The sequence below is a fragment of the Arachis hypogaea genome, chromosome 9 (genome assembly GCF_003086295.3).
Source record: "Arachis hypogaea cultivar Tifrunner chromosome 9, arahy.Tifrunner.gnm2.J5K5, whole genome shotgun sequence".
Classification (NCBI taxonomy): domain Eukaryota; kingdom Viridiplantae; phylum Streptophyta; class Magnoliopsida; order Fabales; family Fabaceae; genus Arachis; species Arachis hypogaea.
Genome location: NC_092044.1, coordinates 110270446 through 110284663, shown reverse-complemented (window position 1 = coordinate 110284663; position 14218 = coordinate 110270446). Strand labels below are relative to the sequence as shown.

The 14218-nt window shown below is 37.1% G+C and overlaps 3 protein-coding genes and 1 pseudogene across 5 annotated transcripts; 2 read left to right on the top strand and 2 right to left on the bottom strand.

Annotated features, from left to right (window-relative positions):
* Positions 1-808: 808 nt before the first annotated feature.
* LOC112711734 (ATP sulfurylase 1, chloroplastic) lies at positions 809-4014 on the top strand. The gene is made up of 5 exons (XM_025764440.3): positions 809-1659; positions 2525-2930; positions 3078-3338; positions 3419-3505; positions 3616-4014. Exons 1-5 carry the CDS (start codon positions 1154-1156, stop codon positions 3751-3753), a joined length of 1398 nt encoding a protein of 465 aa, XP_025620225.1. The 5' UTR covers positions 809-1153; the 3' UTR covers positions 3754-4014.
* Positions 4015-4646: 632 nt separating this feature from the next.
* Positions 4647-6473, top strand: LOC112711735 (uncharacterized). Its single transcript, XM_025764441.2, has 2 exons — positions 4647-5934; positions 6015-6473. Exons 1-2 carry the CDS (start codon positions 5251-5253, stop codon positions 6147-6149), a joined length of 819 nt encoding a protein of 272 aa, XP_025620226.1. The 5' UTR covers positions 4647-5250; the 3' UTR covers positions 6150-6473.
* LOC112713552 (U2 spliceosomal RNA) lies at positions 6238-6417 on the bottom strand (annotated as a pseudogene).
* A 214-nt stretch (positions 6474-6687) lies between the features above and the next one.
* On the bottom strand, positions 6688-13971 carry LOC112711733 (LRR receptor-like serine/threonine-protein kinase ERL1). Of its 3 annotated transcripts, none has more exons than XM_025764439.3 (27): positions 13656-13970; positions 12227-12365; positions 12006-12077; positions 11851-11922; positions 11666-11737; positions 11510-11581; positions 11251-11322; positions 11076-11147; positions 10890-10961; positions 10735-10803; positions 10521-10592; positions 10353-10424; positions 10211-10282; positions 10061-10132; positions 9898-9969; positions 9713-9784; positions 9544-9615; positions 9381-9452; positions 9211-9282; positions 9046-9117; positions 8853-8924; positions 8696-8767; positions 8542-8615; positions 8344-8475; positions 7918-8256; positions 7456-7823; positions 6688-7383 (listed from the first exon to the last, which is right to left on the bottom strand). In XM_025764439.3, the coding sequence occupies exons 1-27, from the start codon at positions 13789-13791 to the stop codon at positions 7021-7023; spliced, it is 2988 nt and encodes a 995-aa protein (XP_025620224.1). In that variant the 5' UTR covers positions 13792-13970; the 3' UTR covers positions 6688-7020. The 3 variants fall into 3 exon arrangements, with proteins under 3 accessions (XP_025620224.1, XP_072059585.1, XP_025620223.1); XM_072203484.1 differs by lacking the exon at positions 13656-13970 and adding an exon at positions 12447-12609; XM_025764438.3 differs by having other exon boundaries at positions 7918-8475; positions 13656-13971.
* Between the last annotated feature and the right edge of the window lie 247 nt (positions 13972-14218).

The window sequence follows — 14218 nt, the reverse complement described above, 5'->3', positions numbered from 1 at the left end:
AATATAAAGTATTAGACACCGTAGTATTTACCATTATATTATACCATCAATATATTTTTTTAATCTTTCCAATATTAGCTATAAAATTGTGAATTTTTTAACATTACTATTTGATTTGTTTTTTGTTAAAAATAATTGATATGCCACTTTATGTTAATGTTACAAGTGTGAAGACTGAGAAGTGTATGAAGTTAATTCTATATCAAAAAAAATAAAAAAATAAAAAAATAAAAAATTTATAAGATGAGAGATCTATTAATTTACTAATTTAAAATTTTAAGTTGAATATAATATCTTGTCATCTTATGTTTTATTGCTCGATTATTCCTGGAAGTCTCTACGTTTGGCCCAACACTTTGATTATTGTGCACCATTACTTTTTTGCTAATTGTTTTCTTCTTCTCTCTACTTTCTCTAGTGAATGGAAGCTGTGAGGAGGCTTCACGCCTCACTGCGGTAAAATGTACTTCTTGAGATTAGTTCAACCTCAAAACCCGAACGCCACTCTTTTTAATAATAATAATAATAATAATAATAATAATAATAATAGACTCATGTTTCATCAAAACGATAAAGACAATAACACTTTATTATAAGAATAAAATTGTAATAAACATTTGATTCTATATTCTAAAAGTATGAATAAATTATTAAAAAGTTAACGCTTCCAAACAAAATAAATGATAAGTAATGACAATAATGGAAGAAAAGATATTTAACAAGCAATGTGGTAATGAACAACCTTGTCAGCAATGCACAGATATACCAAGGCTGTAATAAAAAGCGGTACTTAATCAATCAATCAATTAAATTAATTAATACACAAATAGCATTAGCAAAACAAAAACGGGCAAGCACCAATAAATAATAAACATGAGGGGGAAAGGGTTAAGTGAAAAAGAGTGTCCAGGTTCATCCCCCTGAAACAGTCCCTCTCAAATTGACACCCTATATATATCAAAAAAACATGAAAAACCTCTTTGCACAGCACGATCAACACAAGACCAGCTTCAATTCAAGTGCACATATTTTAGCATCCTAGATTGACCCTTTTGCCCCTATTCCTCCACTAACTTTTCCCTTATTATAAAACACAGTCACAAATCCAAGAGAAATAACAAAACAATAAACAGAGCCTTGGTGCGCTGCTTCAATGGCGTCCATGGCTACCTTCTTCGTGAAAACCTCCTTCCCCTCTCATTCTCTGACCAAATCGTTTGAGACCCGTTTTGCGCCACCCTTGAAAGTCAACGTCTTTGTCGGAGCCAGGTCGAGAATCCATCCGGGGCTCCGAGTTTCGAGCGGGTTGATCGAACCCGACGGAGGGAAGCTGGTGGAGCTGGTGGTGGATCATTCGGCGAGGGATTTGAAGAAAGGAGAGGCCTTTCAGCTCCCGAGGGTGAAGCTCTCAAGAATCGACATCGAATGGGTCCACGTGCTCAGCGAAGGTTGGGCGAGCCCACTTCGAGGGTTCATGAGAGAGAACGAGTTCCTCCAAACGCTTCATTTTAACTCGCTCCGACTCGATGACGGGTCGGCGGTGAACATGTCCGTGCCGATCGTGCTTGCCATTGATGATGAGCAGAAGCAACGAATCGGGGATTCAAAAAGAGTCGCGCTTTTTGATTCCAGTGGCAACCCTGTCGCCATTCTCAATGAGTGAGTTTTGCTACATAACTTTATACCTCTGTTTTCCTCTCTCTTTTGTTTTTAAGTTCAATTAGGCACTTTTTTATGCTTTGTGCTGCGTGTTTTTCTTCTTACTATGTGTAACCTCGTACCTTTACCGTTATTTCATGTATCGGATTGGAAAGGAGGGGAGTACATTAAAATTTTTATTTTTTTTTACTTTTTTGGGTGGGGGATTTAATATTTTCTATTTCTTTTGTTTTTTTATTTAGAGGTTCACAAGAAAGGAATAGTTTTGTGGTGTTTTCACGTATGCAGGATTGTTTAGTTTCTTGAGGCATGTATGAAGTTTAGATAGTCAATTATTGAGAGCTGAAATTGGAATAGGAGGACCTTAGGGGTAGAGTTCGGCAATTGGGGGCCTCTATGATTGTGGTTATTGAGTCATTTTCAGGTTTTGGATCTTTCTTTAGTTATTTTTTCCAATTTGTATTTTTCTTCTAATCGGTGGTTGGTTAGTCAACCACTAATACAATGCCGTGGTGGATTTTGAGATGGTTTCCACTTATATTGTTGCTTTCTCTTCTTTTCGTCTCTTTTAAAGTTTTTGTTATACATAATTATCCTCTCATAACAACAGATTTTGTAGTGGAACATGTTCAGCTCTGTATTATTGGTGCATAATAGGAATGCCAGTATTTATGTAGTACCAAAACGGAAATGATAACTAGTATTTGTCACTATCAATAAAGGAGATAAACTTGCAGTTACTAGTTGATTTTATTGAAACCAACTCTTTATCTTCGCATGATAATTGTACTATCTTTTTTTTCCCTCTCTTTTAGTTGCCTTTACTCTCTCTGCTATGGCTTATAGCATTGTTTTGTTATTTCAGTATTGAAATTTATAAGCACCCTAAAGAAGAGAGGATTGCGCGAACTTGGGGAACCACTGCCCCTGGCTTACCTTATGTTGAACAAACTATTACCAATGCTGGAAATTGGCTGATTGGTGGTGACCTTGAGGTTATAGAACCTGTCAAGTACAATGACGGGCTTGATCATTTTCGCCTGTCCCCTTCTGAACTGCGCAACGAGTTTGCAAAGCGCAATGCAGACGCCGTGTTTGCATTCCAACTCCGGAATCCTGTCCACAATGGACATGCTCTGCTGATGACCGATACCCGAAAGCGGCTTCTTGATATGGGATACAAGAATCCTATTCTCTTGCTTCATCCATTGGGAGGTTACACCAAAGCAGATGATGTTCCACTTGAATGGAGAATGAAACAACATGAGAAGGTAAGTTATTAATATGAATAATTTTACTATACAGATGTATGTTAAGATGACGTTTCCTGTGTGACGATATGTTGATTCTAAATATGCCTGTCTGCTCCTCTGAACAGCAAAAATTCACTTGTGTTGCTTTTGGTCTTTTTCATATAGGTGCTTGAGGATGGTGTTCTTGATCCAGAGACAACAGTGGTATCCATATTTCCATCCCCAATGCACTATGCCGGACCGACTGAGGTACAATGGCATGCAAAGGCTAGGATCAATGCAGGAGCTAACTTCTACATTGTTGGTCGGGACCCTGCAGGCATGAGCCACCCAGTTGAGAAAAGAGACCTGTATGATGCTGACCATGGGAAGAAAGTACTGAGCATGGCACCCGGACTAGAGCGTCTAAACATTCTTCCTTTCAGGGTAATTGAAGAACGAAGTTGTACATTTTTGTGTACTTATGCTTCCTTGATACAAGTAATGATCGTTCCCATTGTTTGCAGGTTGCTGCATATGACAAGACTCAGGGCCGAATGGCATTCTTTGACCCTTCAAGGCCTCAAGACTTCCTCTTCATATCAGGCACCAAGGTATAATTACTAGAACATGACCTATTTGTCTAGGATAGTGGCCATGTTTTGTTTATATTTGTAGTACCTTAAACCATACATCCTAAACAAGGTTATTTTGCTCCGTACAGATGCGCACGTTGGCGAGGAACAAGGAAAGTCCTCCTGATGGATTTATGTGCCCCGGTGGCTGGAAGGTGCTAGTTGACTATTACGACAGCTTAGTACTCTCCGGCAACGGCACAATGCCGGAAGCTGTTCCAGCTTAGGTGTGTTGTTGTTCTGCTGTATATTTGATTGGGAGAAACCGTAAGCTTATTATTCTTCTGTCAAGATCTAGATTCCAACACAGGTCACTATGACTAATAATAAAAAGTTGAAAACTTTAGGGAGAAGGCATTGTGACATAATTTGCCCCCCTCTGTAATTATGGCATCTAGTGTTGCCTCTTGCACTCGGTGTGTGCCATTGTGCATGTCAACCCCTCTGTAACATATTGTGCTTGTGCTATGGATTTGGTTTGGGAGTTTTATGATTGTTATTGAGTTGCCATGCAGCAACCTATGGTTTCTATAAATTTAGAAAGGAGAAACATTTGTCATAGTCGTCACACTTGATATAATCCACACAATTTTGAGAAAAATGGGATTTTTTATTTCCGAGGAAAAATTCTTGGAAACCTATTACATGTGAAAATCCAACAGCATAAGGCTCACGAATTTGACAAGAGTATTTAGACTATTATTATGCGGATAATGGATACTAAGTAGTTATCGCAAAGAGTTACATATACTGTTTGATATATTGATTTTGGATAGTGTTTAGAGTATTGATAGAGACTCTACCTTAAAAATAAAAAAGTTAAAAAAGGCAAGTATAAACGATATCGAAATGTTAGAATTAGAATCAGTGTCCCACATTATCATGAACAAAAATGAGCTAAAACCCTCCAATGAACTATTAAAGGATCATGAAAAGAGTTGTGTTTGTGTGTGTAGGAGGAGAATGTAGTAGCTAATAGCTATGGCTGGCATTGCACAACAATAGTCAAGAAAAGACAATCTTAATTATTAAGTCACATGAAATCTATGTTAGAGTCCAATTCTTATATGCCAAAGGAAAATAATACATAACTAACATTATTTCTGTCTAATAATTATAGGTTGAGATTTCCATCACCCATTCAAGTAGACCATAGCAATCAGAGAATCCGGCAAAGAGAATTGATCAAGTGGTGTGTGAGAAATTTCCAAGAAGTGTACGGTGTGATGCTTGGCAGAAATTACTGTATCAAGGTCCCACAATGATTAGTGATAACTGTTAACTGATGATAATGTGATACATAAAGTTGCTCAGTGTTAAAACATTCCTTTGCAAAATCATTGTAACAATCGGCACAAAGTCATTGATCCATTGGCCCATTCTTTCTCTTGAGATGTTGAATGTATGGTTGAAAATTGTTATACAAATATATTTTGCTTCAACAACTATAGTCTAAAAAGACATGATTAAATTGGACTGATTTTTTGTGGGTCCCCGCAGTACCTTGTATATATATATCTACATATAAAAAGACCATATTAGAAGTGTACTTTGCTCCATGATAACAAGTGAGGATGGAGAAGCAGGTATGCCTAATGTCTCAAGGATGACAACAATAATATGGTACAGTTATAACTGAATTTGGTGGACAACCACAACAATTCACAGGCAGAATCACTATAAGATGGACTTGTGAAGAAGCACTACATGGCAATGTGATAACAATGAATGAAATAGGGAGGAAGAGACATGTTAGAGAGCCACCTTGTGTTCCATTTCTATGGGAAGTAAGGCCAGGCATTGCTAAGAAAGATTGGAAGCCAGAGTTGTGTTCATGTAGCAGCCAGTTTCCTTGTCCTGAACCTCCACTCAAACTAATAGCCTCAGTTCCCTTTCTTTGGGAAGAAAAACCTGGAATTCCACTACCTAATTTCTCACTTTATTCTTCTTCACTGGATAACATTGTTTCCAATGATGAGAGTAGTGAAGCTATTACTGGCATGGAGCTTGAAACATTTAGGTTTGACATTGATGAATCAATGGAGGAAAAGTCATTGGTTGAACCTGAAGTTGAAACCACATTGTGGGCAACTTGCTCAGAGACAGAGAGTTGCACAAGCAGCTATGAAACAGGAAGGTCAAGTCCAACTGGTGCCACTTTCTTAGAATGCCTATTTCCATTGTATCCACCAAAATCAGGCTTTCTTGAAAGGGATGAGAACTTACTGTTTTCAACTCAACCAGCAGAAGTAAAGGCAGAAGAAGATGTTGATGATGGAGAGTGTACTAATGGCAGTCAGATGATGATGAGGAAGGTGCCAACACTTGGAGAACTAATCATGATGAGTAGAAGAAGAAGCTGCAGAAGGAAAGCACTTCACATGAACTGGGATCATAATCCACCTAAGGTATTAGTATAGTACAAACCTTTCTTTCTATCAGTTTTGCTTTCTAAACTAATGCTTTGATGATAATGATATTTGTGCAGGAAATGAGAAGAAAGGAAGATTTTGGATGCTTCAACATAGTTGAGGGACTATTCAAGAGAAGCTACTTGCCGAGAATGAAACTAGTCAAGGCAAGGCAGGCGACGATGATAATAGAGCCAAAGCTCACAATATAATTTCTATTTTAATACTTAAATACACGTTTTGGGTTTCAGTTTGTGGAGTGTGGAGTGTCGAACAATTAACTTGAACAACCACTTTATTACAATTTTAACTAAGAAATAAAACATTAAACCAAATTGGTAGGGCGGGCCAGGCCTAGAAGCAAGCTCCTATGGTGACCTCTCCCCCTTGAAAAATAAAGTTAATATCATTATAGACTATTGACCTACATATCAGATATTAAGCTGAGCAGAACATATAACACACTTGGTCTTATGTTTTCTTATCTCTTAAATTCATTCCTTTATACTACAGTTTTATTTGATTGTTCATTGTTACCACGAATGTGCGATTTCTCCAAACACCAACTAAACTATACAAAACCTTTGCACCAGTTAACATCATAGTTTTCAGATGTTTGTTCAATCCTTTGATAACTAGAAACTTCCGTGAGAATTGGTCGATTACTGACAACTCATTGAAGCGAATTTGATGCCGGCAACATGTCATAAAGAGACTTAGAGAATAACACCATGGCCAGACTCAGACATGTAACTCGAAACAGAACACAATTAGCCATTAAAAGATATATTTCTACCAACAAGATAGAACATTAATTGACAGTTAAGGTTACTTCAAACAAACCTTGGGATTTTCAAAGCATTCAAAAGGTGCGAGCTATAAATTTACATGCTCAACTACTGTATGACCTAAAGAAATTCTTCTCAAAGATATGGTCTTTAAATAGTAATCCATATGGTCAATATCTATTTGTTAAGGTTTATAAACAGATATCTAAACCCCCCAAAAAGCTAAGGTTTTCTTTCAACCACAATTCACCAACTTTTGTCCGTCAAGAACTGTGAATACATAGCTACGAAGAGTCTAGAGAGTGTTCTTGGAAATTGCATCCCCAAAGCGCACAAACCATTGAGCATTCGATGAATTGTTATCCTGCTGCAGTTGAAGCCCTTCCACTTTTGATTGCTGTTGTCCCTTCCCAATCAAGAACTGTGCATAGTCCACATTCTTGGCAGGGCCAGAGCGCATCTTGCTTGGAGGGGCTGGGAGTAGTGAGACCAGAACCCTGGCAACTTCGTGCATAGTAGGCCTTTCGGAAGGGTTTCGTTTCGTGCAAAGCAGTGCAAGCTGAAAGGTCTTCTTGACATGAGCCAAATCAATGCAGGTAATGGAAACCTCAGGATCGACAGCCTCCATTACAGTGTTGTTATCTGCCTTGGACAATATCTAAGGAACAGGATAGGTTGGCGTAAATACTATTAAAAAGAGAAGATATTTGAATGATGCAGGGACACATACCAGTTGGTGCAAGTTAGACTCGTTATCCACTGCTTTCTTTCCAGTAAGCAACTCAAGTAGAACAATGCCAAAGCTATAAACATCTGATTTTTCATTAAGCCTTGATGTCCGGGCATATTCAGGGTCAATATAGCCTATTGTTCCAAGAACATAGGTTGAGGTGTGTGTTCTTGCACTTGAGATGGATTTGGCAGTTCCGAAGTCCGAAAGGTGTGCCTCAAAGTTCTCATCAAGTAGGATGTTCGAAGACTTAATGTCCCTGTGAACAATTCGAGGGTTGCAGTCATGATGGAGATACGCAAGGCCTTCGGCAGCTCCAACTGCAATTCTCAAGCGTGTCTCCCAATCAAGTTTCACCTTCAGTGGACCTGACAATTTGAGTGCAGAAAACAAATCAACACGTCACTAAAATATTGTGTGAACATAAAACTTAACATGAAAACATTAGTCACTGAAATATACCGTGAAGAAGATCCCACAAAGAGCCATTGGCCATATAATCATAGAACAGGAGATTCCCATAGGGTGTTAGTGCATAACCATGCAACGTGACAAGATTCCTGTGCCTAATGCTGCCAATTGTTTCAAGTTCTGTCTCAAATTCCTGCAGGTTATGTGGATGCTGGTTGTACAATCGCTTAACTGCAATTGGTCGGGAATTCTTCAAAGCACACTTGTATACAGTACTAGAAGCACCGTACCCTATAGCATATTTCTCACTGAGATTCTCCGTACTTCTCATTATATCATCTAAGGTGTGGATAGCCATATCCATATGAAGAATAACAAGTTTCGGTGGCCCTGATAAGTAATATTGGAAAAACAAACAAGTAAGAAGAATTAAGGACAACAAAGTTACTAACATGTCATTTATGAAGTTCACCATACCTTGACCAATTCTACCGGAACCTTTCACCAATTGCTTCGATTGGCTTGATTTACGGATAGCAACAGTTACCATGGCCAACAATGTGATTAAACCCAGAGCAAGACATATAACTGCAATTCTTGATAGAAACACTGTACAAATAAACGGGTAAGAAACAAGGACCATTAAATTAAAAATAAATACAAAACACTGCATACCTCTGGATTTTGCAATATGAGGACGACATATTGATCCTAACCAATCCCCACATAATAAAGGATTTCCAAGGAAGCTGCAATATGTAACATCAAAGACAATGAATCTAGCATAAAATTTGGCACGAAATAAAATATCTAGGGTTATTTACAATACCTTTCAGCTGAAAACCGTGAAAAGTTCTTCATAGCAGGAATAACTCCAGAAAAGTTATTATAGGATAAGTTCCTAAAGCATGTACAAGTCACACTTAAGAAACTTGGGTTGAAAAATGAACAAATAGGAAATTCATGGAGCCAACAGGTATACTCACAAAGAGGTAAGACTGAAACAATTACTAAGCTGATCAGGAATCTTCCCATGCAAGTTGTTGTTATTCAAAATCCTACAATTCAGTTTCAGCAAAGGCAGAATAAGGAACATGCTATAAACAACATATCAAGAAAAAAAGAAAAGAGAAAAAATACGCTAACACACACAAAAGAGCAGTTGACAGGAAAACGTACAGAGACATAAGGTTCTGCAGTTGGCCAAACTCTGGGGGAATGCTACCCGATAAATTGTTGGAGGACATATCACTAGGGGTAACAAAAATAAATAATTAATATAACAAACTAAACAATGTGAACTGGTCATTAAAATGTTAAGCTTGTGAGAAGGCAGCAAGATACATGATTTGTATGCTTCTTAGATTGCCAAATTCGCCAGGCAAGGGTCCATAAAGTTGATTATGACTCAGGTTCCTGCATTTACATTTTACAAAATGCAAATATTATGCAGAACTTAGTCAAAGAAACCCCAAAAGTTTAAAACTAAATGTTTTTGGTAGTTTCAATCTTACAGTGTCAAAAGGTGCTCTAGATAACCCACAGATGCTGGTACATGCCCAGAAAAATAATTGCTAGACAGATCCCTGAAACAATAGATTAATAATTATTCAATATTTAATTTTCAGCATATGATATACAATTCATGAGGGGAGGGAAGGGCTACATGAAACTTACAGAGTATCAAGATTTATGATGTGTCCCAGCTCGGTAGGAATGCTCCCTTTGAAATTGTTAGCAGAGAGATTGCTGGAAATTAAATAATTTCACTCTCGACACAAAATAAGAAAAACATTTTACATAAACTCTATATAAAGTGAAAAGAGTTGTTTTTTCCATGACATACAGGTAGGTCAAACTCTCAAGGCTGCGGAAGCTAAGTGGGATGGAGCCGCTTAACTGATTTCCATGAACATTACTACATAAGATAAACAAATGAAAACACAAGACCCAGTATAAGTTATATTCAAACAAAAGAAGATTCTGTTTTTCAAAGTCCCTCGGCTCATTGGCAGCGTGCAGATATCTTACAACTGATTCAATGCAGTACAAGAGCTTATATTATGCGGAATAGACCCTACAAGATGGTTGTTGGCAAGATTCCTGAACATAAGAAACAGGAGGAACTTAATACAACTGGCACCTAAAGAAGTGATTCTAGATTTTTTTTTTAAATAAGAATGAACATACTCACAATTCAAAAAGGTGTTCAAGTTTTCCAATCTCATTAGGAATTCTACCCATCAGTTGATTGTCATTTAATTGCCTACAATAACAAATTAGTTTTAAATAATTACATGCAGTGAAAAGAGGACCAAGATGATACAATAAGAAACAGACTCACAAGTAGCTCAATTTCGACATGTTGCCAAGTTCTGCAGGTATTGGACCAGTAAGCTTGTTTCCATGAAGATACCTGTATAATCAACGTGCTCAGACAAGAACAAATAGTGAAGCAATTTCAATCAATGTGAAATTACACTTACAGCTTGCCAGTGAAGGACAAATTGCCTAGTATTGGAGGGATAGGGCCTACTAATTCATTCTCACTCAAATCCCTGCAAAATCATTAGTGCAGTTTTAATATCCATACCAACAGTAAATGAAAGATATTTTGGACCTAACAGACATGATGTATGATTATCTTTTCTTACAGAATTGCTAGGGCTTGCATTAAACCAATTACTTCTGGAATCTTCCCAGTTAGTCTATTTCCTTGAAGTGACCTAGAAAGATAGTCATAACATGATAATGATGATGGAAATAATCCCCTCAGTATCGGGGTTAATCATTAAGAGACAGAAAATACAAATCAAGTTATCATATCTATGCTAATAACTACAATAATTCCTTAGCCAGAATACTCACAATGTAGCCACTTGAAGAAATCCAATATTATAGGGAATCTCTCCAGAAATCTGATTATATGAGATGTCCCTGAAAATTCAATGATAACATAGAGTCACACTGCAAAACTATAGAAAAGAAATACAGACATTGAAAACAACAGAAAATTTACATACAAGATTTCAAAACTTGTACAGTTCCCAATGCTGTCAGGTATAGTTCCAGTCAAGTTATTGCCTCTTACATCACTGGGAAGTCAAAGAAAATAATAAAGAATAAGAAAGGTCAAAACTTAAAAACCAAAAGGAAGAACAAAAGATACAACAAAGAGAAGCCTCAGGTGTATGCAAAGGGGCACTTACAAGTACCACAGACCAGTTAATTGACAGATATCAGGGGACAAAGTTCCAGTCAACATGTTCCCTCGCAATCCACTATACCATTGCATAACCAAAATTAACCGTTTGGAGATTAGTGCAAAAACCAGGAAACATCCATCCGTAAATGAAAATTATACAAAGAAAGGAGAATACACACAGGTACTGCAAGACTTCATTCCAATAGAGTAGTCTAGGTATCTCTCCAATGAGCTTGTTTTGTGCAAGATCGCTGCAAATGAGAGAATGCAATTATTAGAATGCATTCACGAATAAAAGGACTTGCAATGGAAGATGACATGCAGAAAATCAGAAATATCCAAAGAAAGATTACCACCAAGATTAATGCACATTTGAATTTGATTGAAATACATGGCATAACCCCAAGCTCATAAAAATTTACACTTAAATGAACTTACAGGGTTTTCAGGTTTGGGATTTGGGATAAAGTTGTGGGGATAGGACCAGTCAACTGATTCCTCTTCAAATTCCTGCATTGGCCAACAAAACATAAAACTCTCCCATCCACGTGAAACAAGACAAACTTCAAAATAATATACTGTTTTAAAACTTACAAAAACTCAAGCTGCTTCAGCTTTGATATGGAGAAAGGTATATCACCATATAGCTGATTGTCAGACAAATCCCTACAATTTCATGACATAAGTAATGGTATCAGAAGTTATAACATAGGTAAAACAATTAATTGAATTAGAGAAGGGCAACATGCAAACAAGCCAAAGTACTAGAAAGCACGTACAGATGGGTAAGATCAGCACAGTTCCCAATTTCATCTGGTATTTGACCGGATAATTTGTTCCCCTGCAGGTCTCTGTGATTGTAACATAGAATTCAGATCGAATACTTATGCAAACTAAGTAACATCACCATGAACATTAAGATAAACATACGTACAGGGATTGCAAGTTTCTTAAATCACCAATGGCTGGTGATATTTCCCCGCCCAGTAACAAGCTCGACAAGTTCCTTCAGGAAAAAAAACAGACAAAGCACTTCAATTTATAATACTTCAGGTAATAGTTAACACTACATATAGATTAAAAAAAATTGCAGCCAATCAGAGTAATTAATATAACTTAAGCAACTAATCAAACTCCAAAGGAGAAGAAACATACAGAGAAATCACGGTGAAGCTAGAATTGTCACAGAAGATGCCACGCCATGAGCAGAAGTCTTCGTTGTGGACATCGTCCCAGTCATGCAGAACATCTGCCATATTGTTGAAGGAAGCCTTGATTGACATCAATGCTTGTCCTGTGCATTTTAGAGACATATGAGTTCCAAGTTTTACAGCTATCTCAAAGTCCTATGAACTTGTTTGCAAACTATGCTTACATTAAGGCTATATTTTTATTAATATGACTAGCTAGGACTTCATACATTCATTCCACAACACAAGTAAAATATAAATACTAGGGAAAATATGTAGCTAACAAATTAAGCAAGGTAGCCATTTGCAAAACACACTACACCAAAAAAGAAAATAATTTAGAGAACTAACGAGTAAAATATATATATATATATATATATATATATATATATATAAGTACATTACTGAAAAGGGGGTATATAACTTGTCCAAGGGGCTGAGAGGAATAAAGGTAGTAAATAGTGTTCTGGTGACGTATCATGGACGTCGATATATCCATGGCAATAGAAAATTATTCAAGCACACCGAAAGCAACACTATGACTGTCTATGAAGTATAAACTTTAAGAACAAGGCTGAAATCCAAATTAAAACTAGTGTGTAGAATAATTTTGACCCATTACAAATGTATTATACTGTTTTTAGCAGGTGATTATTTTAATTTTAACTATGGTTGTAAGTTACTTCGTTATAGTTATGCCAGAATTATTAAAATATTAATTAATTAATTGATTAATTAGTTGTGAATATTTAACAAAGTCATAATGTACTAAATAAAAGTAACTCCTAATCATCATATTAGTATGATTATGTGAAGATTAATACGCATCGTTGCTGTAGCAAATAGTCAGAGAATCATATGATAGTATTATGATTACAGTTCAATGTGATTCGCTCATCATCACAACACAAAAAGGTTTCAATGATAAACACCAAACAGAAATAGTAGGAGTAGTACATAATTTCCTCTCCTGTTTTCAGCCAATTGAAAACCACTCATCATAATCACGCTTACTAAATTTAATTTTGAATAATAAAAAAAGGAATGATGTAGTATATCACCGAAGCCAACAAATTTTGTAGTAAGTCACCGACAGACAAACGCACTACGACTACGCTTGAGTGACCTTCTACAACTGGATAGATTAAATAACAACAGAAGAAAAAAAAACGTTTCATTTCATTTTACCAAAAAAACTGATTTGAAAGCGTAGAGAAAAGTAGCTGAGTATTGATCCAAGTTCCAACTCTCTTTAAAAACCAATGAACGAACAAGTCAACATTTTTCAGTCCTAAACTGAGAAATAATACATAATGCAAGATGAAATTTTGGAGAGCGAAGTGCGCCTAAGGAAGCTAAGTGAGAATAGAATGGCAATGAATGCAGAGACGAACCTTCTTCAGTGAGTGGGTGAACAAACGGAGAAAAGAGGAACAGCAGCATCACCATTAACAGAGGATGAAGCAGCACGGGCCTTTTCCTCTGCCGGCGGCTACCATGGAACAACAGCAGCAGCTCATCATCCTCCATTGAGAATGAAAACGAAGATGAAAATGAAAATGACAATGAGAAAGAAAATGAGGTTCCACAAACACTAGTAGTGGAGGACGACGATGATAGTGAGCAGGCTATGCTTGGTAGACAGAGAGAAAGAGAGAGAGAGAGTGCAGGCGTTTGGCGTGACCTGTAAGGTAAACACTGAAGCAGTGTTTTATGAAGAGAGAGAGAGTAAGGTTAGCAAACGGCGGTGAAGAGACGTTAACGGGTGACAGCGAGTGTATGTAGCCGCCGTCATTCGTACTCGCCGTTTCCCAGTGCATTAGCCTTCTCTAATTTGACAGCTACTCCCTCTTTCATCATTTCATCCACACGCGCTTACCTTATCGCGTGACATTCACTATCATCATCTCCTACCTCCTTTTACAGTAGAGACTTCAGACAACTACTCTTCTGATTC